At 41.0% G+C, this 25,987-nt stretch overlaps 1 protein-coding gene across 1 annotated transcript in view; it reads right to left on the bottom strand.

Moving 5' to 3' along the window:
• LOC139413280 (guanine nucleotide-binding protein G(i) subunit alpha-2-like) overlaps positions 1 to 25,535 on the bottom strand; it is a 163,454-nt gene extending 137,919 nt beyond the window's left edge. The window contains exon 1 of the mRNA XM_071160475.1: positions 24,792 to 25,535. Coding sequence (XP_071016576.1) covers positions 24,792 to 24,909 — 118 coding nt within the window. The 5' untranslated portion in view covers positions 24,910 to 25,535. The remainder of the gene's footprint in view (positions 1 to 24,791) is intronic.
• Positions 25,536 to 25,987: the final 452 nt, after the last annotated feature.

Genomic DNA, 25,987 nt, shown 5'->3' with positions numbered 1-25,987 from the left:
TATAAAAATATGTTATGCGTCTTTGACACAAATCAACTGCACTACTGTAGTTATTCAGGCTCTGGTCTTGTCCCATCTTGATTACTGTCCAGTAATATGGTCAAGGGCAGCAAAGAAAGACCTAAACCTGCAGCTGGCTCAAAACAGAGCAGCACACCTTGCCCTCCACATATAGCACTAACATCAACAACATGCATGGCAGTCTTTCCTGGTTGAGGGTTGACGAGAGATTAACTGCTTCTCTTCTAATATTACTGTAATGAAAATTTCAGATTGTCTGCATAATCAAATAACATCCAGCTCAGACACCCATGCATACCCCACAAGACATGCCACCAGGGGTCTCTTCACAGTCCCCAAGTCCAAAACGAATTTACAACAACGCACAATATTATACAGAGACATGATCGCATTGGAACTCAAAATGACCTTAAGATTAAACAACATTTTATGGAACGGCAAAGACTGTTGTTTGTAGTGTTTTGTATTTTTATTTATTTTTTGTTTGTATATCATTGTATTTTTTATTTTTGTGACAATCCTTGTCTCTGTGTTTTGTTACTTGTCATGTTTTGTGTTTGTTGTGGACCCCAGGAAGAATAGGTGCCACTTCGGCAATAGCTGATGGGGATCTCAATAAATCAATAAGTTAATATATGCAAAAACACTGTCACGTTCTGACCTTTATTTATTTTGTTTCGTCATTATTTAGTATGGTCAGGGCGTGAGTTGGGGTGGGCAGTCTATGTTTTGTTTTTCTATGATTTTGGGGAGTTCTATGTTTTGGCCTAGTATGGTTCTCAATCAGAGGCAGGTGTCATTAGTTGTCTCTGAGAATCATACTTAGGTAGCTTGGGTTTCACTGTTTGTTTGTGGGTGATTGTCTATGTCTAGTTGCATGTTAGCACTATGTTTCATTAGCAGTCACGTTCGTTTGTTGTTTTGTTAGCTTGTTCAGGTTACGTTGTGTTTTTCGTCATTCAATAAAAGAATGCATTCATACCACGCTGCGCTTTGGTCCGCTTCATACGACAATCGTGACAAACACAGATAAAAACCATTTTGATGTGTGAGTTCCAAATATCTTTAAAGGTCACCACAGCGTGAGTTTTTTTTGTGTGTGTGATGTCAGAATGCACTCACTGTTCCAAAATGTGATTTGTTACGCAACAGGACAGTTAACCCACACTGCCCTCAAACCAAAGCCTGTTAATTACAGTGCTTTCGGAAAGTTTTCAGAGCCTTATTCTAAAATGTATTAAATAGTATTTGTTTTCTCTTCAATCTACACACTACCCCATAACGACAAAGCAAAAACAGGTTTTTAGAAATGTTTGCAAATGTATTCCAAAAAAAAATGGAAATATCACATTTATATAAGTATTCAGACCCCTTACTCAGTACTAAGTTGAAGCACTTTTGGCAGCCATTGGTTTTTGCTTTGACATGCCCTGTCAGCTGTGTGCCTTTCCAAATCATGTCCAATCAATTGAATTTACCACAGGTGGACTCCAATCAAGTTGCAGAAACATCTCAAGGATGATCAGAGGAAACAGGATGCACCTGAGCTCAATTTGAAGTCTCATAACAGATGGTCGGAATACATGTAAATAAGGGATTTCTGTTTTTCTATTAATACATTACTAAAAATATCTTTGACCCATCACGCTCTAGCGACTCCTGTGGCGGGCCGGGCGCAATGCACGCTGACACGGTCACCAGGGGGGGCAGGTAGCCTAGTGGTTAGTGTTGGGTCAGTAACCGAAAGATTGCTGGTTTGAATCCCCGAGCTGACAAGGTAAAAATCTGTCGCTCTGCCCCTGAGCAAGGCAGTTAATCCACTGTTCCCTAGACGCAGAAGACGTGGATGTCGATCATGGCAGCCTCCCGCACCTCTCTGATTCAGAGGGGTTAGGTTAAATGCGGAAGACACATTTCAGTTGAATGCATTGTTGTACAACAGACTAGGTATCCCCCTTTCCCCAGGTGTATACTGTTTCTTCCGACACATTGGTGCGGATGGCTTCCGGGTTAAGCGAGCATTGTGTTAGGAAGCAGTGCGGCTTGGTGGGGTTGAGTTTCTGAGGACGCACGGCTATCGATCTTCGCCACTCCAGAGTCCTTATGAGAGTTGCAACGATGGGACAAGACTGTAACTACCAATTTAGATGTCATGAAATTAGGGAGAAAAAAGGGGTAATAAGTAAAGTAACCTGTTTTCGCTTCGTCATTATGGATAGATGAGGATTTCTGATTTATTTAATCCATTTTAGAATAAGGCTGTAACATAACAAAATGTGGAAAAGGTCAAGGGGTCTGAATACTTTCCAAATGCATGGCATGTATAGGCTATATTTCAAGTTGTCAATTTGAAATAATTATTTTCTAACAACAGTTTGAATTGAGGTGTGCTCAGCCTCTTCATTAATTCACATAGAAGGAGCCCATTTCACTGTTGCGGTCAATTTATGTTTGAGGCTTTACTGAGCCGGGACAAACTTCTCTCTTCGACGAAAGACCAAGCACTTCCCCCGTGTTTACCCAGATTAAGTATGCAGACATTTAAGCATCTCCAGTCAGAAAATAACTTGCACAAAGAGTTTCCCCCTGGCACATTTTCCGGCTGGCACCCGCATTGGCTTCATTGCTGTTTTCCTTACTAATAATAACTTTGAACATGTGTGCATTCCTATCAAAGTAAGTGTCTACTACGTCATCATTATAGTTTCTGTATGTCGTGTTGTCTCTACAGTAGCACACCGTATGTATGTATCGAGCATAATGTTTTTACTGTTTTATTAAAATGTTCAAGTACCGGGGACAAATCATGCATTCCGATTCTTGCATAGACTGTAATGGACACATATGATGTGTGTAAAATACTTTTTTGGAAGGTTGTACTGATTATGATGAGCTAATGCTAAGATAAATGCCAGCTTGTGTGGCACCATGTTTGTTGACGACATACAATGCATTCTGGTTGTCACATAAACGCCTGTCAGACCAAAGATGTTATAACAAAATGAGGTGAAGGGATGGTTCACTCGACTGACTTAGATTGTAACTATCATTACTCAGGGTTGCCAGCTCTTTATTTTTATTTAGCTTATAAACTCTTGTGTTTTCATCCCATTTATTGATAAATCCCACATCATAGTAATATCTCCTGCATCATCTACCCCCACGATACCTTCCCTCATTTCTACCCCCCCAAAAAAAATAATTCCCTATAAATAGCCTACTGTTTGAAATAATTTTCAAATACTTATTTCAAATATTAAACTCAGCAAAAAAAGAAACGTCCCCTCACTGTCAACTGCGTTTATTTTCAGCATGTTTAAAGTGTAAATATTTGTATGAACATAACAATATTCAACAACTGAGACATAAACTGAACACGTTCCACAGACATGTGACTAACAGAAATTTAATAATATGCCCCTGAACAAAGGGGGGGTCAAAGTAACAGTAACAGTACTGCAGTGCATCTCCTCATGGACTGCACCAGATTTGCCAGTTCTTGCTGTGAGATGTTACCCCACTCTTCCACCTGCAAGTTCTCAGACATTTCTGGGGGGAATGGCCCTAGCCCTCACCCTCCAATCCAACAGGTCCCAGGCGTGCTCAATGGGATTGAGATCCAGGCACTTTGCTGGCCTTGTTAGAACACTGACATTCCTGTCTTGCAGGAAATCACGCACAGAACGAGCAGTATGGCTGGTGGCATTGTCATTCTGGAGGGTCATGTCAGGATGAGCCTGCAGGAAGGGTACCACATGAAGGAGGAGGATGTCTTCCCTGTAAGGCACAGCGTTGAGATTGCCTATAATGACAAGCTCAGTCCGATTATGCTGTGACACACCGCTTGTCTTTTCAAATAAAAATCTAATTCAAAGAATACATCTAAATACTTAATTACAAGTGTCTTTGAAAGTAATTGAGATACCCTAAATGTTATTTGAACCCAGGTCCAGATGGGACAGAGGCCCACATGTTTTAAAGTCACAGAGACCTGGCTAGGGGCTAACCTGTTACAAATGAAATAACCCACAAATTAAATGACCCCCCCCAATAAAAAACTCTAAAATGGTTTCCTCCAAATCTGGCAACCCTGTGTAGCTTTTGTGCTACGGTTAGGCTAAGCAGTTGTGTTTGGGGCGATGATCTGTGAGAGAATTTGATTTGCTTTGTGATTTATCAAAAACGGTAAAACATTTGTCAAGTCATGTGCTCCGATTCTTTTATACACTGTAAAAGTACATGGAAGATTTGTAATATGCTGAAAAGTGGCCAAAGGGCACAGCCATCTTTGTTTATTTGCGTTTTATAGTGAATGGCATTCTGGGATTAGGGAGTTAGGGAGTCAAACATAAACAAACATGGCTGCCATCATAAAGAATTGAACTGCAGTTAGCTTAACAGACACGCATCTCTTTTCTAAACAATATTACATGCTCACCAGAGATGTGGTATATTGTAAACAAGTCTAGCTTTTAAGTCGCTAACTGTTTTTTTGTCAGCGCAACATGTTATTTAGACTGGTTTATGGATTGAGTGTGGCTGTGACACTTGGATGATGAAGTTTACATTTATCTTTTACAATAAAAAGGTGAAATTGAGGAATAAAGTTGTGAAGACTTCATCAGTGCAATACATTGTTGAGATGCTTTTCAGGCAACAATACTGTAATAGACGCATTTGTTGCATCATATGTTCTGTCGCTACTGTTCCAATCACATATTTGCAACGGTACGGTACAGGGACCACTCAACAATGATTACAAATATGTGATCGTACACATCATAGGGTTAAAAACACCCAAAAACCTCTACCTGCAGCAGAGCATGCTGGGAAATATGATCATGATGTGTGGTTTTGATGGGAATGCTTTACTCTGCACTGAGTAAAACTGGCACAATCCCACTCAACTCTGGTTAGTAGCACGAACACTGGGTTATTTTACACCTCTGAGTGTTAATTTCTCTTAGAATTCATTTAACTTCCGAATCAAAACTAGAAATGTTACACAAAATCAACACTAGGTAACACTGGCCAATGTTCAGTGCATACTTGACATGGCTGGCTCACCACAGGCTCAGTTACATTCCCCTGAGTACCTTTTGGTATCCTTCTATCTGAGTGTACATTATGTACTGTATACTGTGTGTGGTCAACTAAGGGTATTCTTGATTAAAGTGTATGTTTGAGCCTATATTCTACAGTATTGAACGTGAGTGCATGTTTGTGTTCTTTGTCGAGGTATCTGTGAGTGTGAGGTCTTCTCTCACAGGAAATGACATCAAGCACCCAGACATCTGTCTCTCAACTGTCAGTGACATGTCAGCTTAGTGCTATGTGGCAGCCAGGTCTCAAGGTCTCACACAGACACGGATTATTTCGTAGTCAGCAACCAAACTAGTGGTTTGGTTGAGGGATCAATGGAGTTAGAGGAAGTTGTGTTGTGCCGTGTTAGATTTGGTTTCGGCATGTGCCATTTACTGTTCTGTCTTTGCGGTGACTGTGTGACTAGCTTGGGGTTTACAGTGATGTGCCACCGCACAACGCTTTACTCTCGAGGTAATTGTGTGTGTGTGTGCGCGTTTGCACTCGTGCGTGGCTGGGTGCGAAAATCAACACAGCTATTTAAGTCTAAGACTTGTCCTTTCATGTCAACAGAATTGGGCCAGACTGATTACTGACGCAAAATAAAAATGGCACACCACCATCCTAAACAGTGGCGTAGAGCCAGGTCTGAGCAAGCCGTATGATTTTGGTTTTTAGGAGGGGGGGGCAGCTAACTTCCTACAATTCTACACATATTTCCATGGGGCAGGAGAAAAATGTGCAGTTTAGTAGCTAATCTCATGATATTCTACACATTTTGCAAAGAGGCTGAGAGAATTTGAGATTTTTAAAGCTGATTTCCTGTAATTCTCATCTAGCTGGCTCCAACTTCGAAGCCACAGCTCTGGTGTGTGGCACGATCAAGCAAGGTTTCCAGACAATGTTTTTTTCTGTTTGGTAACACAGACTAGTTCTAGTCAGAAACTGATGTCAATAATAATTCTTGAAAGCTCAACCTATTCAGAGAGAACGCAACAAATCAATCAGTTTAAATTGGTACTACGCTGAAATGAGTTGCAGAATGTTCTTAAACAAGATAGCACCTTCCTCCTCCACTTCTCTGAACTTGTTGTTTTTTAGTAGCAGTCCAACCAGTCAGTTCTTAGTCACTGTGGGTACTTATTCTCTGGTCGGTCGATACATCACCGCTTCAGCCAGCCTAGACACAGAGAAGACTTAGGGCTCCGATCAATACCTCTGGGTGTAATTCTGACTATGTGGTTGTCAGCCGTCATGACTCAATTTACTGATACTAAGAAAAAGGAGCGGGCATTTTATTCTCCTCGTCGGTCGTATTGTATCCTTTCCTTCATGAAAAACGAGTCACTGCACTGCATACACAGAACTCTATTCCACATCAAGTAACTCATGCAAGCAGTAAAATCGGATGAAAAAACCCCAGAAAAATACACCTTATGAAACAGCGGGGACTGTGAAGAGACACACACACACACACACACACACACACACACACACACACACACACACACACACACACACACACACATACACACACACACACACACACATAAACACAGGCATACACACTATACATACGTACACATTCATTTTGTGTTGTAGATATGTGGTAGTAGAGTAGTAGCCTGACGGCACACACTTAAGTGTTGTGAAATGTATTGTAATTTTAAAAAGTGGCAGTTGGGATTCAAGTGCACTCCGATCATCTCAATTCTCATTTTGCCCAAAACAGTGTCGTACTCGAGCGATCACTATGAAACACAAGTGATCACTCCATAAAGGGTTTAGGGACCAAGTGTTCTTTCAACATAACATTGGTGACGTGTTGTCTTATGTAAACAAGTCAAAGGCGCTGCGTAATGGACGAGACTGGCCGAGACTGACTTTATGACCAAAATCATCCTCTTTATACTTTTTAGTCAATTTTGAGACTAGAATAAACATTTCTGACAAATATCGATGCCACGGGCCGTTTCAAACCAGACAATTTGTTTATCGCCTTCAGTTGCTCTTTTAAATAGTTCAGATGATGATGGTATCCTTACATCGTTAAGTAGAGTGGTGTCAATTTAAAAAATCAAAGCAACCAGCTGCAATACTATTTCTAGTTTACTCAACTTTGGCAAATGTGTTGAGACAACTCAATAATATGTGTTAGCAGAACATTTCTGCAGCAAAGTTGAGTGAACCAGAAATTGTATTGCGTCTGTTTGCCTTGATTATTTTATATATTGATGCATTTAAAAAAAAAATATGGCAGTGGAGTAGACATTGAGGTGGAGTTAGGGCAGGAAAATAATATGTGGTGTGAAGCTGAGCTCAGGGTGTAATCACAAGATTATAGATTATAACATGATTTCTGGATTACAGGCCTGTAATCTAGCTCTTTAGTGTTGTGTTTCTGAGAGCCTACTGACTTCACAGAGGGTGTTATTCACATTTCACATACACCCAAATCCCTCTGGGTAAATAACATTGTTGGTATTTGCACTGGGACCATTAGATTAGTGTTTCAATTGATATGAAACAGATCAATGTTCATGATATGGGTTATACGTATCATTGATTTAACACTATAGTCTAATCATCATCTCTCTCATCAGGATTGCACGCTGGATTTCACTGAAAAACCTAGCCAATAAAACATATGAAATGACAGACACTTTGTCATAGCTGCAGTAGTATCTCTGTCACTGGCATGGGATGGAACTAGACCTCGGTTCAAATACAAGTGTATTGGATTATTTACTTAAATATTTATTTTCTGTGTGTTTGAGTATTGTGGCCAAATCAACTGCTTCTATTGGAAGTATTTGAAAATATTTGAAAATATTTTCCTATAAATAGCCTAATATTTGAAAGTCTTTTAAAATACTTATTTAAAATACTAATTTCGAATGCATGGGTTAAATGCATGGGAGATTATTTGAGTCACTGTAGTCAACACATTCCAATATTCAACTACTTGTCTTTTCAAATAAAAATCTAATTCAAGGAATACATCTAAATACTTCATTCCAAATGTCTTTGAAAGTAATTGTAATACCCTAAATAGTATCTGAACCCAGGTCCAAAGGCCCACATGTTTTACAGTCACAGAGACCTTGCTAGGGGCTAACCTGTCACCAAGTCCCAAAACAAATGGTTTACCTGAAAACACTTTAGGGGAGAGCTAGATAAATGCCCTTTGGTGTGTGTCTATGAAAGAGAGTAGAGCATTTGTTGACATCAAAGAATAGATTAGTCACATTCAATTAATCTTGCGCCATTAACCTGGAGGGACCGTCAGGGCTGAGAGTGAATTGTTTTTTTAATCCACTCTGATGGCTTTACTTTTCTTTGTTCACAGAGAATGGGAAAACCTTGACCTCCATGTTATGACAACCTTTCTTTAAGAGCATGTGGTAATGGAACAGTTGAAACATTTTACTTGAAACTCATTCATTCAAAGGTCTAGGTTCTCTCAGGCTATAATAAAGTTTATCCTCCTGCACCCCAAGAGGTACCCGAATAGGGGCAAGGGATCTTTATAATGAGAGCTGTACCGATTCTTCCAAAAAAATAATTGGTGGAGATAGTTTTTGTAGCCAGGATCAGAACAGAGTAGAATAGGCTTGTCTTAATTTGAGGCTTGGAAAAACCCTGCTCTGGTATTTCCCACTGGTTCTGTTTAGTCATAAGAACCGCAAGCCAAGGAAACATTACAAAGCCTGATTTCTATCATCTCTCTATTACTGTTTCCTAACTCCCACGCTTCACACACTAGTTTCCTTCCCACTCTTGTCTTTTTCTGTAATTTCCTGAAGATGTCAAACAAAGGATGTTATATTTTGATGAATTAAGTCTCTGGTCTCAGTGTGTGGCTGTAACACCTGTCCCCTCACAGGGGCTCTCCGAGCATGACTGTACTGTCACAAAAAGCAGCTTTGACAGCCAGGACTCCAGCTGCTGTCACTGAGCTTGATGTATTGCCACCACCTATGGTCGTGACACAATAACATTTTACACAGCAGGCACTTCAGAAAACAGCTGGTGGAATACAAGATAGTACAGTATAGGCCAGATGCAACCTGCGGGGAAAATGAGTTTGACAGCCCTGAACTAGCCCATGTTAGCTGGTTAGCGTAACTAACCTACCTAGCTATCTAAATAGCCTGGCGATCATAACCACACTATGTCCCCATGGGGGTCCCCAAAGATGCTGAGTCATGGACACGCTTACTGACAGTTGTGGCTGCTTTGCGTGATGTAATGTCGTCTCTACCTTCTTGCCCTTTGTGCTGTTGTCTGTGCCCAATAATGTTTGTATCATGTTTTGTGCTGCTGCCATGTGTTGCTACCATGTTGTTGTCATGTTGTGTTGCTGCCATGCTATGTTGTCTTAGGTCTCTCTTTATGTAGTGTTGTGGGGTGTCTCTTGTCGTGATGTGTGTTTTGTCCTTAAAAAAAAAAAATCCCAGCCCCCATCCCCGCAGGAGGCATTTTGCCTTTTGGTAGGCTGTCATTGTAAATAAGAATTTGTTCTTAACTGACTTGCCTAGTTAAATAAAGTTTAAAAATAAAAATAAAATTCCGTCGCTTTCCACCAAACACAAGCAGTATTCATCTCCCAGTGTCTGGTGGATAGCAGACAGAATTGTATTTTTACAGCAGGACAATAACCTGAAACACAAGGCCAAATCTGCATTAGCGTTGCTTACCAAGAAGACAGTGGATTTCCCGAGTGGCTTAAATTTGACTTAAATCTACTTGAAAATCTATGGAAAGACCTGCAAATGGTTGTCTAGCAATGATCAACAACCACAGAGCTTGAATAATTTTGAAAAGAATAATGGGCGACAGATTTTTACCTTGTCAGCTCGGGGATTCAATCCAGGAACCTTTCGGTTACTGGCCTAACGCTCTAACCACTAGTCTACCTGCCGCCCCAAAGGCTATATCACAACAAAATGTGGAAAAAGTCAATACTTTCTGAAGGCTCTGTGTGTCCCTAGAGGTGTAAAATGTGTGATAGCAGTGCAGCAATGGCAGCTGTGTTGTCACTCTTTCTTTCATCCCTGCATTCCATACTTTTTCCCATAGGGATTTTACCGTACACTCTCAGAAATAGAGGTTTCGATTTTTCCTAAAGGGGTGCCAACCGCTTGTCACTGTGGTGGTACCCTGTATGGTCCTCCTTTGTACTGTTAGTTATAGGTACATAATTGTACTCCAGTTCATAACTCAGTACCTTTCTCCACATTTAAAAAAAATAAGCAAGCTTTTTGCCTTCATAGAGTACTACCACAGTGAAAAAGTGGCAAAAAATTTACCTCTACCGTAGAACACTTAAACTGGTACAACACTTCCACTGAAGGGTGGCCAAAAATAACTATCTGAAAGGCACGACCCCACTAAGCCACGCCTCCAATATAATTTCCCAGTGTGCCTTGCCTTTTCGAGTGAATTGTAGAGTTACCAGCGATGACTGTATGTGTTTGTGACAGAGACAAGGTTGTTGAATTTGTTCATTTTATTTATAAATGCCTGGATTTTTTCAATTTAGGTGATTCTCTTATAAAATGGGTAAAATATAGCAACCCCAGGTGTAAAATAGTAAATAGCGGCTACTTCTCAGAGTTTTGAAGTATCAAGGGTAGTTAAACAAGGGTGTCCGCTGTCACCATATCTATTTGTTATGGGCATTGAATTGCTATCTATTAATATCAGCTCAAATAACAACATTAGAGGATTAGAAATCCGAGGCGTCCATGTATGCCGATGACTCTAGTTTTATATTAAGTCCGCAAGCTCAATCCCTGCAATGTCTCATTGAAGATCTAGATCAGTGGTTTCCAAACTTTTTATAGTCCTGTACCCTTTCAAACATTCAACCTCCAGCTGCGTACCCCCTCTAGCACCGGTGTCAGCGCACTATCAAATGTTGTTTTTTGCCATCATTGTAAGCCTACACACACTATATGATACATTTATTAAACAGAAGAGGACTGGGCACCCCTCAGAGCCAGGTTCCTTTCTAGGTTTCTTCCTAGGTTGTGCTTCTACATCTGGATTGCTTGCTGTTTGAGGTTTTAGGCTAGGTTTCTGTATAGCACTTTGTGACATTGGCTGATGTAAAAAGGGCTTTATATATACATTAGATTAATTAAACATAAGAATGAGTGTGAGTTTTTGTCAAAACCAAGCTCGTGGGAAGTGACAAAGAGCTCTTACAGGACCAGGGCACAAATAATAATCTGTATGTTGTAGAAGTGTTACATGGTCGCTGCCCATATCGTTCCATAGTGCAGAAAATACACGAGAGTTCAGGGGCCTTGCTTTAACTAAGTTAACCATTTTCACTGTAGTGTCCAAAACGTCTTTCAAGCTGTCAGGCATTACCTTGGCAGAAAGAGCCGCTCGGTGGATGCTGCAGTGTCCCAAATGGCGTCGGGAGCAACTGCTTGCACGTGCGTTACCACTCCACTATGTCTCCCTGTCATGGCTTTTGCACCATCAGTACAGGTACCAACATGCGCAGCAGCTACGTTGGCAACATATGGACTGATTTTCAATTAATTGAAAATGATACTTTTTTCAAAGTATCTCTCTTTTTCAAACAAGCATTGCAGAGCTGGTTACAATTTCAATTTCATCCCCCTGAAAAGATACAACAAATATTACAACGGATATTATGGCTGAACTCAAATGTGCTGGTTAATAAAATACCTGTATTTATGTCAAAGATGTTTCAAAAGGGTATTTTGTTTTAAATTCTATTGTAAATTGGAATGGTAGAGTTATGTCTTTCATGGAGAATCAGAATTGTACGGGAAGGTCTGCTCAATCCAAGATTACAACCAATTGATTACAGCATTACCCCCAAAATGAAGGAGACAGGTGGCAAAGGGAGGAGGTAGGGAACTGGTCTGTCTGCCCAATATAAAGGATCAAAATTGGCGGAGGAATAAAATTAGCATAAATAGGAATGTTTACCAGTTTAATTTGAGGACCAGGATGTTGACAGCTGTGCCATGCAAAATAGTTGGGAAGAGATTTGATGTACCGATTCCATGAGTTGATATATAACATGAAGCAAGATTCAAGACTTCATGCTTTTCAGCTAAAATTATTATATAGAATTCTTGCCACCAACAAAATGTTGAATATGTGGGGCATACAATCATCAAAGCTCTGCAGATTTTGTTGTGAGGATACATAATCAATAGACCATTCATTTATTTTGGTATTGCCCTCAGGTAGCCCGTTTCTGGTCTCCGGTTCAGGAATGGCTGAAAATGCATAACATTGATCTAGAATTGACCCTAGAAATAGTACTGTTGGGAGATCTGGATAGACCGGGTCAATTACTAATATACGAATACTCTTAGTGAAAGTATTTATCTTCAACTCGCAATCTGTGGATTCTATTCGAATAGATTGGGGCGGCAGGTCGCCCAGTGGTTAGAGTGTTGAACTGGTAACCGAAAGGTTGCAAGATTGAATCCCTGAGCTGACAAGGTAAAAATCTGTAGTTCTGCCCCTGAACACCCCAGTTAACCCACTGTTCTCAGGCCGTCATTGAAAATAAGAATTTGTTCTTAACTGACCTGCCTAGTTAAATAAAGGTCCAAATAAAATTGTATGTGAAATATCACAGCATAGTTGAAAGATATATGGTGCGTAGAAATCCGAAACGAGTGGCCAGCAGAGACAGGTGGGATGGGCTGAGGGTTGGGACGTGGAATTGGAGACAACTGGGAGTGGAGTTGCTGGGCGGGAGTAGGTAAAAAGAATCAAACATAACAAAAAAGTATGTTTGAATGACACTGAGGGGCAATGTTACAACTAATGCCGGTTTGCCTGAGGCTGATGCCGTGCAGGTGTTTGTACACATGCATATACACACACATTCATTAAAATGCACATATGTAAATAGTGCATATGCAGTTTTAGTGCATGTATAAAACATATTTTTGTAGTACTTGATGTCTTTTTTTTCTTCTCTTTTGCTCATTTAGTTGGTTGTTGGTACGTGGGGGGGGGGGTATTGGATGGTTGAGGGGCAGCTCTTGGGGAACTGTGGGGGGGAATCTTGGAGGGCTGGTGGCCTGGCAGTTGGGAGGTTGGGCTGGTGGCTGATGGATCGCTGGTTCGGGTCCACCTTGTGGGAGATCTGTCGACGTGCCCTTGAGCAGGGCGTTGACCCTGGTTGCTTCTGTGTGTCGCTTTGGATGTGAGTCTGTTAGATGACTAATGTGCTGTAGTTGTTGAGCGGCTTCACTGCAAGTTTATTGTATGTTTTAAATATTAAATAAAATACAAATATATATACGCTACCTACGCTACCGTTCAAAAGTTTGGGGTTACTTAGAAATGTCATGGTTTTTGAAAGAAAAGCACATTTTATGTCCATTAAAATAACATCAAATTGATCAGAAATACAGTGTAGACATTAATGTTGTAAATTACTATTGTAGCTGGAAACGGCTGATTTTTAATGGAATATCTACATAGGCATACAGAGACCCATTATCAGCAACCATCACTCCTGTGTTCCAATGGCACGTTGTGTTAGCTAATCCAAGTTTATCATTTTAAAAGTCTAATTGATCATCAGAAAACCATTTTGCAATTATGTTAGCACAGCTGAAAAACTGTTGTACTGATTAAAGAAGCAATAAAACTGGCCTTTTATAGACTAGTGAGTATCTGGAGCATCAGCATTTGTGGGTTTGATTACAGGCTCAAAATAGTCCGAAACAAACACTTTTCTTCTGAAACTCATCAGTCTATTCTTGTTCTGAGAAATGAAGGCTATTCCATGCAAGAAATTGCCAAGATACTGAAGATCTTGTACAACGCTGTGTACTACTCCCTTCACAGAACAGCGCAAACTGGCTCTAACCAGAATAGAACATGTGTTTTACTCAATTATTTCAATCACGGGTGAGATCACTGTGATGGCCAAGTATCTAGAAATATTTTCATAATCCCTGTTCTAGCTGTGTGTGTTCAATTTGGTGCTTCTATCACAAGTTACAATCCCAAAACCTAGCTGACCCAATACATGGAATTATATGGCTTCCAATACTCTACTGTCAAAGGCACAATATGGGCTACATTTTTTTTTTTACAAATGTTGTATGTGGTGCTTTCAAAGTGGATTATATGATATAGAATTTGAAAGGTGACATTTCAGAACCACTTGTCAAACAAAGTTTAAAAGGTATCAGGGTTTCCTCTTAAAAGGAATTTGTACAGGTACAGTGCCTTGCGAAAGTATTCGGCCCCCTTGAACTTTGCAACCTTTTGCCACATTTCAGGCTTCAAACATAAAGATATAAAACTGTATTTTTTTGTGAAGAATCAACAACAAGTGGGACACAATCATGAAGTGGAACGACATTTATTGGATATTTCAAACTTTTTTAACAAATCAAAAAATGAAAAATTGGGCGTGCAAAATTATTCAGCCCCTTTACTTTCAGTGCAGCAAACTCTCTCCAGAAGTTCAGTGAGGATCTCTGAATGATCCAATGTTGACCTAAATGACTAATGATGATAAATACAATCCACCTGTGTGTAATCAAGTCTCCGTATAAATGCACCTGCTCTGTGATAGTCTCAGAGGTCCGTTAAAAGCGCAGAGAGCATCATGAAGAACAAGGAACACACCAGGCAGGTCCGATATACTGTTGTGAAGAAGTTTAAAGCCGGATTTGGATACAAAAAGATTTCCCAAGCTTTAAACATCCCAAGGAGCACTGTGCAAGCGATAATATTGAAATGGAAGGAGTATCAGACCACTGCAAATCTACCAAGACCTGGCCGTCCCTCTGGATGAACTGCAGAGATCTACAGCTGAGGTGGGAGACTCTGTCCATAGGACAACAATCAGTCGTATATTGCACAAATCTGGCCTTTATGGAAGAGTGGCAAGAAGAAAGCCATTTCTTAAAGATATCCATAAAAAGTGTTGTTTAAAGTTTGCCACGAGCCACCTGGGAGACACACCAAACATGTGGAAGAAGGTGCTCTGGTCAGATGAAACCAAAATTGAACTTTTTGGCAACAATGCAAAACGTTATGTTTGGCATAAAAGCAACACAGCTCATCACCCTGAAAACACCATCCCCACTGTCAAACATGGTGGTGGCAGCATCATGGTTTGGGCCTGCTTTTCTTCAGCAGGGACAGGGAAGATGGTTAAAATTGATGGGAAGATGGATGGAGCCAAATACAGGACCATTCTGGAAGAAAACCTGATGGAGTCTGCAAAAGACCTGAGACTGGGACGGAGATTTGTCTTCCAACAAGACAATGATCCAAAACATAAAGCAAAATCTACAATGGAATGGTTCAAAAATAAACATATCCAGGTGTTAGAATGGCCAAGTCAAAGTCCAGACCTGAATCCAATCGAGAATCTGTGGAAAGAACTGAAAACTGCTGTTCACAAATGCTCTCCATCCAACCTCACTGAGCTCGAGCTGTTTTGCAAGGAGGAATGGGAAAAAATTTCAGTCTCTCGATGTGCAAAACTGATAGAGACATACCCCAAGCGACTTACAGCTGTAATCGCAGCAAAAGGTGGCGCTACAAAGTATTAACTTAAGGGGGCTGAATAATTTTGCACGCCCAATTTTTCAGTTTTTGATTTGTTAAAAAAGTTTGAAATATCCAATAAATGTCGTTCCACTTCATGATTGTGTCCCACTTCTTGTTGATTCTTCACAAAAAATATAGTTTTATATCTTTATGTTTGAAGCCTGAAATGTGGCAAAAGGTCGCAAAGTTCAAGGGGGCCGAATACTTTCGCAAGGCACTGTAAATCTGATATGTACCATAGCTGTCAAAGTCCTGTTGACCTGAACTTTCTGAAAATGTGCCTTTATGGATAGCTGTGAAACTAGGCTTTCCAATGATAAATTATTAAAGGGTACACGCGAGCAATACATTTTTTTTATTCTGACGCTGATTGTCATAGGGTATACACACACGTAAACATGGACTTTGTATTGAAGATATGTGGTAGTGGTGGAGTTAGGGGCCTGAGGGCACACAGTGTGTTGTGAATGTGTTGGAATGTTTTTAAAATTGTATAACTGCCTTAATTTTGCTGGAACCCAGGAAGAGTAATGGGGATCCATAATAAATACATTCAATGCATCATTAAATAATGATATTGATTTTAGAGCTTTAGAATGGAAAATAAAAACCCCAAAATAGTCAACATTAAGTTGCTAAAACATAGAAAATATTCCATTGGCTCGGTCAGGTCCACATTGGGTAGACATCAATAGAAAAATAAGAAATTACTAACTGAAATATTGTATTTATATTTTATTACTTAAGTTTTTATATGAGGACTTTAATTATTATTTTTCTATTCCTTAAAGTCATCATCTCATCTCTGCTCAGACAGTAGCAGCCAGCCAAAGTTATATATGCGCTCCACATACTATCTTGTACTGTCCTAGATTATGGTCATTGTAGTTAATTACCACGTTTCTGAACTACGTTGAATATTTGCTTAATGAAAACTATTCCCTTCAGCACAGCGTCCCACATTGTTCTTGACTTGATTTCTTGTGAATTATTTGACTTCCATCTAGAAAAACAGCACGTTGGGCTCACAAAAATAAATAAATAATGGAATTCAAGTAATTCAACAAACATAGGTCAATTAGCTGTTTAATAACCGGGAGGGAAAAAAAACGACATTTCCGGTAATCGCTCAGCACTAGAGATTTCTCATGTTTCTTCTCTTTCGATCTCTCTCTCTCTTACACACACACACACACACACACACACACACACACACACACACACACACACACACACACACACACACACACACACACACACACACACATAATGGGGGAGCGCTTAGAAGACATCCACTCAGCTGCTGAAATGCAAGAGGCTTTACAGAAATTGTGGAAAAGTGGAATTGAATATAGGTAAGAACAGCTGGAGAAAACTTGCTGTGAAAACAGTTTAAGAAAGGATTACCTATAGGGCAAGGTCTGAAATAGAATGTTGTTAAACAAAAGGCCAGGACCGGAGATTACCAATTTCACCAACAGAGCAATAATTTCCATCCTCCCAACAGTTTGGTACGACAGAGAAAGTATGTATGGGGACAGGTTACACTGTTTTGTTAAAAACTGATGGATTGATGTGCACGTGATCGATCCCATCTCTCTTTTTAAAGCTCCATAATGGCCATGAAACGCATATTTCTCCTGAGTTACTGCATGACGGTGAGGTGCCTTAGATGGAGGGGATATTTTACATGCTATCTACAGTGTGTACTAACACACAATTGTATAAGCAGTCATCTATCAAATCGGAGACCTGTCCATCATATGATGCATTCGAAAAGTATTCAGACCACATTTTGCTACAGCCTTATTCCAGAAATAAATCCATTTTCCCTCAATCTACACATAATACCCCATAATTACAAAGCAAAAACAGGTTTTCAGAAATGTTTGATTAAAAAAAATATATATACAGAAATATCCCAGTTACATAAGTATTCAGACCCTTTACTCAGTACTTTGTTGAAGCACCTTGGCACACCTGTATTTGGGGAGTTTCTCCCATTCTTATCTGCAGTTCTTCTCAAGCTCTGTCAGGTTGAATGGGGAGAGTCGCCGCACAACTATTTTCAGGTTTCTCCAGAGATGTTCGATCGGGTTCAAGTCCGGGCTCTGGCTGGGCCACTCAAGGACATTCAGAATCTTGTCCCGAAGCCACTCATGTGTTGTCTTGTTGGAAGGTGAATCTTTGCCCCCAGTCTGAGGTCCTGAGCCCTCTGGAGCAGGTTTCATCAAGGGGTGGCAGGATAGCCTAGTGGTTAGAGTGTTGGACTAGTAACCGGAAGGCTGCAAGTTCAAACCCCCGAGCTGACAAGGAACAAATCTGTCGTTCTGCCCCTGAACAGGCACTGTTCCTAGGCCGTCATTGAAAAAAAGTATCTCTTGGTACTTTGCTCTGTTCATCTTTCCCTCGATCCTGACTTAGTCCCTGCCATGGAAAAACATCCCAGCAGCATGATGCTGCCACTACCATGCTTCACCGTATGGATTGTGCCAGGTTTTCTCCAGACGTGACGCTTGGCATTCAGGCCAAAGAGTTCAATCTTGGTTTCATCAGACCAGAGAATCTTGTTTCTCATGGTCTGAGAGTCCTTTAGGTGCCTTTTGGCAAACTCCAAGTCTTTTACTTTTACTTCCGTCTAGCCACCCTACCATAAAGGCCTGATTGGTGGACTGCCCATCTACACAGAGAAACTCTAGAGCTCTGTCAGAGTGACCATCGTTCTTGGTCACCTCCCTGAGCAAGGCACTTCTCCCCCGATTGCTCAGTTTGGCCGGGCGGCCAGCTCTAGGAAGAGCCTTGGTGGTTCCAAACTTCTTCCTGTTAAGAATGATGGAGGCCACTGTGTTCTTGGGGACCTTCCATACTGCAGACATTTTTTGATACCCTTTCCCAGATCTATGCCTCGACATAATCCTCTCTCGGAGCTCTATGGACAATTCCTTTGACCTCATGGCTTGGTTTTTGCTCTAACATGCACTGTCAACTGTGGGTAACTTATATAGACCGGTGTGTGCTTTTCCAAATCATGTCCAATCAATTCAATTCACCACAGGTGGACTCCAATCAAGTTGTAGAAACATCAAGGATAATCAAAGGAAACAGGATGCATGCAATTTTTAGTCTCATAGCAAAGGGTCTGAATACAGTGGTCCCTCCTTTAAAAGTTGCGTCATACTGCGGCACGCCTTAAGTGCTGCCGCGGCACGTCATTTAATTCTCAGGCATTTTTTCTGTTACTGCAAGATATTGCTAGTTTGACCACCAGAGGGCATCTTTGAGAAGTATTTGATAGTATTCCGTATTGGCATTACCAGAGAATTTAAAACCTTTTTTGTAACAACATAGTATATGGGATTGATTTTAAGAAATGTGGCTTAATTAATTTGATTAATATTATGGTGTTTCTATTCAGAGAAAAACGAAACCCTCAGGGTTTCTATGCGCTGTACGTGATGTTGGGAGTAGGCTACAGGAGGATTTTAAATGGTTTGCCTTCATTAGATAACTTTGTTACAATATTTCTGTAAATCAGTGATGTTTTTTTCCATAATAATTCGTTATGGATCCATAACTAAATCAACATCTGCACTTTGAAAGAGTATTTTTTTATCATTATTTTATTAATGAAATGTGTTATTAGGCTACTTTGCAGTCTACCATACATACTGTAGTAAACATGGGAAAGTGCCTAATTCCTTACATAAGGGAGAGCAGGCCATGTCTGTACTACAGAATGCAGGGCATGCGGGAGACCGGTGTTATTTAAATAAGGTATTTCTGTTTTTTATGTTTGATAAATGTGCAAAACTTTCTAAAAAGCAGTGTACTAATTATTTATAATTACTTATATATTTATAAATCCCCCCGACCATCCGCTCAAGGAAAAATCAGCCCACGACTCAATATAATCGCGGTACCCTGGTCTACAGTGTCCAAGAGAAGAAGCATGCCTCTACATTGTTCTGTAATCGGAGAATCCTTTTACACTAGACTAGGCAACACTTACACAGGGCAATTCACCTTTCAATTCATCCTTTCTTGGAGCTTGGCCGTGAGGACAATAGAAGAGTGACATTGACACTTGGTCAAAATATTATATTTAATCTCCCTAAACACCTTTCCCTACCTCCAGATACCTGAGCAGGCACAGCGTTTTAAAAACCTGTCATTCATCAGCTTTCTTTGCCATTAGGTGCAACATATCCGGTTAGTGTTTGTCACAGCTACCAACACCAGGAAGCCAAAATAAATGTGCTTACTGCCCATATATTACATAGCTACAATGTGTTACTAACCACAGAGAGGTATTCTGATACTTTTGTAAATACAGTGTATGTGGCCACCCCTTCAAATTCGTGGATTCGGCTGGTTCTGCCACACCCATTACTGGCAGGTGTATAAAATCGAGTACACAGCCATGCAATCTCCATATACAAATATTAGCAGTAGAAAGGCCTTACTGAAGAGCTCAGTGACTTTCAACGTGGTACCGTCATAGGATGCCACCTTTCCTTTCCAGTCAGTTGATAAAATGTCTGCCCTGCTAGAGCTGACCCAGTCAACTGTAAGTGCTGTTACTGTGAAGTGGAAATGTCTAGGAGCAACAACGGCTCGGCCACGAAGTGGTAGGCCACACAAGCTCACATAACGGGACTGCTGAGTGCTGAAGTGTGTATCGTGTAAAAATTGGGTAAAAAAATTCAACATGAGACATGAGGTTTGGACCATTAGTTTTCTTAGAGAATTATCTGCAAGATAAGTTTTTGATTGGACACCCTAGCAGAAGCTATTTGACTTCCACTGAGGATTTAAATTAAACATAGCCTTGCCTGTTGACTTTGACTAGACCAATGTCAAGCTGTTCAGATTCCATGCACTACTTGTCCTGCGCTGAGAGTGGGTTGTTTGTCTGGGTAATCTATTTTTTGCCTCTTATCTGACTGTGTCCCTGTAGCACAGGCAATTACTGCTGCACAATACACAATGGGCAGAATTCCATCTGCAGAGAGCTTATTCAGTTCTTATCCACACTAGCTATCTTTGTTTCCTATCATGTCCCCCTGTAATCTGAAGGTGTTCAGCCTGGTGCTGACATATAACTTGTCTCTCTCTCTAGGCTCTATTTTAACAAACAACGGAATGGTAAATCTTAGCGCTGGCAGTAGGGTTATAGGTTGGAGAATTTTTCACAACTAAAATTAAGGGTGCAGTAGCTGGCCGTGGTGTGAAAGGGCTGGGTTTTGATGAATAAACAAGTTGTGGGTGTGTCAATGCTTGGCTCCTCACTGGCCAATCAGAACGTGCTCCATGGCTAAATATGTTGAGTATTTACTGAATTTTATGTATTGCTTTGTCATCAACTCCAATTCCAATGTAAGTCCATTATAGCCTAGTTCATTAAACAGCCTGCCCCATATTTGCTAAATATGTTGAACAGATTTGCAGTACACATTGTTCTAATTGCATTGCGTCAATATTGAAATACATTGTTAAACATTGGCCAAGATATAGGCTATGTTCTGACAGAAATGCTGTGTGGCTGAATGCAGAAACCCTCCATCTCGCCGCCTGAAAAAAAGGGTCAAAATTGAAAGACCGAGAAAAAAACGGGAATGTCTGACTGTTTTGCTAGTCATGATATTTTAATAAAACATTGGTTATGGGTCTTTCGATAAACTAGCGCACCAGTGAGTGTTTCCTATACTGGACAACTTGTTACATCTGTTGATAAGTCACTGATAATAATCTGCCAATCTTTATCATGTCATTACATTAAGATATAAGGTCGGAATCATAGCTAAATTCAATCAAATTCACGACCTTTTAAAAACTACAGTATGTTTAACCCTTTATCATGTTAGGCTTCTTGATGGATTTGTCCAAAATCTTATAAAACGTTACTTTTCTGTCCGTGTATTTATGGCAGTGTAAGTTGCCGTTTTATAAAATATTAAGCATGAATTAGTTAAATTAGACATTGAACTTGAACCCTGTAAGAATCCTGGCTCTAGCTGTCGGACATTTTTTTTTTCTGCGTAACATTTAGTTTCTCCTTATGTTACATAGTGAAAACAGTTTCCATGGGCACACTAATTCAAAATCATAAATGCGATAGCAAAATCAAATGCTTCTAACAGAAAGAGTCACCTTATCTGATGCTTAAAACCTAAATCGATACTGTATTAACTTGGTTCTTCAATAATTATGTATAATACTGGACAAGCATTTGGGTTCCAGCTGATTAATTACACCGTGATATTTTCACACATCATCATCTGTTCCAGGAAGGAATTTTCGGAACGACAGTCAAGTGACGAACAGCTGTTGTGAACAGCCCAAGTGCTGGGAAAAACGCGATTCCTATTAATTATTCTGGATATAATGACAAAAAAATGACAGCCTAGTGGGCTTATTCACAATATGATCTGGTAATGAAATAACATGATAAATACATATTTAAACAATAGGCTTGAAGTAGCTTACTTGAACTTTTGAGCTCAGAAATTCAAGTACCGGAAAATCTAAATTTTCACAATTTGGTGCGTGAAAAGTCCTTGTAATTATTGTAGCCAATTTATACGTTTGCCTGCTCCCTTATAATTATCCGTGATAAAAACATATTAATCTGTTTTTGTGAAAAATGTGGCCACTCATTTGTTTCCCGCCACTTCAATTGAAGGATATTGCGGTAAAACCACGTGTGCTTATTATGACGACATCTAATGTTGGCTTCAACTTGGCTTTCCATACAAATCCTTCCATTAAAAACCGATCACTTTCTCATGATAAAAACAGCGATGGTGACATTCAAAGGGTGAGATTAATGCTACTGCTATTAATATAGTTGGTTCAGAGTTTTAGTTTCCCGGGAAGCTCCCCAAAATGTAGTTCTTTCAACTTTGGCCCTTTTTTCAGGGGGTGAGATGGTGTGCAAATTGAGGATTTCTGTATTCAGGCACACAGTATTTCTGCCAGAACATTGGCCAAGATGACGAAAGAGGTACTGTACAGCCAAGCTTTGTCAGCAGATGTTACAGTAACATCTTTACGCCCATCACAGGGCATAAGACTCCGCTGTTGTAAGGGATTTCCTCCTCTTCTTCCGAAGAGGAGAGGCGAGAAGGATCGGAGGACCAATATGCGGCGTGGTAAGTGTCCATGGTTCTTTTAATAAGAAATACAGACGGGAGACTCTGGCGGCTCATGACAGACGGGAGACTCTAGCAGCTCTGGACAGACAGGAACACCTGTAGGGAGGAGACAGAGAGACAGCCTGGTGCGTGGGGCTGCCACAGGACCCACCAGGCTGGGGTGACCCCCAGGAGTCTTGGTGTTAGGAGGAGGCACCTGAAGGACCGGGCTGTGGGGGAGCACTTGAGCTCTGGTGCGCAGCCTTGGCACCACTACCCCAGGCTGGATAACTACTCTAGCCCGGACCCTCCAGAGTGCAGGCACAGGTTGATCTAGTGCCTACTACGCGCACCTCTCCCTTAGGCTCCACTCCCACATTTGCCCGGCACAAGTGGAGCGTAGGCATAGGACGCACTGCACTCTCCCAGCGCCCCGGAGACACAGCACGCAGAGCCGGCGCAGGATACCCTGGACCAAAACGCCGTACCGGCGACCAGAAACGCTGAGCAGGCACCATACGCCCTGGCTGGATGCCCACACTCGCATGACACTCTCAGGGGGCTGCCCTATAGCGCACCGGGCTATGGGCACGTACTGGCGAGACTGTGCGCTTAACCGCATAACACGGTGCCTGACCAGTAACCCGCTGCTTATAATAAGCACGAGGAGTGAGCTTCAGCTAGCTGCTAGGAGCTTCTTGTCTGTATGCAGGGAGCAACAAAATGGAGTTGAGAGAGAGCCTTATATACGTTGCGGAAGTTAGAGGAAGCACTGTGCACCTGGCGACCTGGTTAGCGTGCACTGCGCCCGGCCCGCCATAGAAGCAGCAACATAGAAGACTAAGAGACAGCAACAGAAGAGGGCAGACAAGAAAGACAGCAACAGACGACACAGAGAAAGTGATGGAGAGAGACAGAGGCGGGGTGAGCACAGAGTAGACTGTATCACTTAACACCGCTCTATGGATTCTAATTACTGCATGGTGTGTGTTTTTGTGTCCGTATGTGAGGGAGAGTGTGAGGACATTCTGTGGGATTCTTTAATCAGTTTGGTCTCTAAAAGACAGGTCAGAGTCTGTTTTAAGTTGTTGAGTAGTATGAAGGTTTTTGGCAATACATTTTAGATGCACTGAATGTGCTCCAGAGTATAGAGAGAGACCCACAATAGCTACTGTAATTTATTAGTGGCAGTGTATGCTGTGGTAGGTGGGAAGGTGCAAGTTTGCAAGTTACCTGAAAAATATCTAATCTCTCAATGTTTTAATCTCTCGATCTCTTTTAATCTTTAGCTATTGAAATTCCTTTTTTTTTTGCCAGGGGAGGATGCCCCCGGAGGCCCCTATTGGCTTTGGGTTAAGCCCTCAATGTCTTAAAATCCTAGCAACTACCCTGCTGTCAATCTGTAAAATTCCTGACAAATACCTGTCAAAATCACTCTCCAGCATACATACTGGTTGTGTAATAAAGCTGTTCTGAACATAATATTGATTGACTTGATGACTCATCCATGTAAATTTTTACCTAAGCAGAGGCATGGTAGAATTCAGAACCACATTGATGAATGAATGGACTTGATTGAAATATCTGCTTGATCGAAAGCTCTATTGCACTAGGATAATTGCTTTTGGTTCCCTGCTACACGAATTATGTTATTTATGCAGCGTAGGAAGAGAAAGCTCAGCATCAGAAGACAGTCGACCACACAGCAGTTTACGTAAATAAAAAAAATGTGCGCGCTGCTGATTAACACCTTACCCGTGGCAAGAGACCAGGTGGTGATGGATTTGCGATGCTTGTTTGGTGTATGACAATTAAACCCATTACGCTACCACATATCAAAATTGCGGGAAATTCTAATAAAGAGTTTGAAGCACTCAGCCTCGAAACAGAGCTCAACAAGGAACGCACACTGGCTACCCGTCCATCCGGACAAACAAAGGATTAAGAATAAACGGCAACCCTTACCTAGTAAGAGCAGTTTTACCTCCCTTGCTGCCTTCTCTCCATCCTCGCGGAGATTTTTATCAATCATCTTTGATCTCTCCACAGCAGCTTTGTCTTCTGCACTTAATGTACAACCCATGTTTCCAAAAGCACGCGCGCACTGACGGCCGGCGCAAGGATTCTTGAACGATTTCGTCTTGACTTCTGTTTGATATGCCTACACAAGAGAAACGGTTATCCAAAATACTTGTCGGCCCGTTCAAGAGACGTGATTGTGCGAATTTGCTATACTAAATAGAGGATGTCTAGTTTTATGGCACGCATAAAATGTCCAGAAAAAAGTCAGTCCTCGGCTGCGTTATTCTGAGTGATGTAAACTAACGTTCCATCAATATATCCTGTCCGTCGCAGAGCAATCTTCTTGGAGGTCAAAGAATGCCGCAGAAAGTTGCAGTCAAATCTCGAGTGGCTACGCGAATTGGTTATGTAGTGTTGACCGTTTATAATCAATATGATCAATTCTGACAGCCTCACCGATACAGTCAATCTTATTCCTCGTTCCTACGTTTCTTCCGACCAAGTGAAGATAAGGTGGAATCCAATCACATGGACGAGCGACTGCGCTCCCAGACTCACCCGCGCAGTCAAGTAAACATAGCTATCCAGTGGAAATCTGGAGAAACTGCTGGTGCACTTCAGCTGCCAACCTGCCGCCTGCTTTCTAAGGGGATTTGTTGGCACCCTTTCTGCTCCCAGTTGATATGTGACGTCGTAGATCTTTCACAATTGTTATTGTCTAACCACCCGTTGTGAAGTTTTCTGCAGAAATGCAATAGGCCTGCTGTATTTAAATGTCCAACGCATCTGTTTGTATCTCAATATCAAATCATTTCTGGGTTGTTTTAATTGAAAATTGTCAAAAATAAACCAAAACAGCTTCTTCGAAGGGGCAATTTATCAAGCAAGAATTTAGCAAGGACTGTCTGGGTGTGGTCTGACTGGGGAAGGGCGAACTGAAAAATAGCTGTTTTTGGCGGAGAGGTTTAGAACACATTATTTTTGGTCTATTAACTAATGTATTAACTAAATGACTGTTTAACGGGCCTGGTTATCTAGGAATCCAGATTTTTCTCTCTCCAGATAACTAAGAAATGTGTGCATATATGTAAATGAACATGGGATGTGATGACAATAAAACGTGTGCACTAGCTATAGAC

This window comes from Oncorhynchus clarkii, chromosome 7, assembly GCF_045791955.1.
Source record: "Oncorhynchus clarkii lewisi isolate Uvic-CL-2024 chromosome 7, UVic_Ocla_1.0, whole genome shotgun sequence".
NCBI lineage: Eukaryota > Metazoa > Chordata > Actinopteri > Salmoniformes > Salmonidae > Oncorhynchus > Oncorhynchus clarkii.
This window is presented reverse-complemented; position numbering and strand designations above follow the sequence as displayed.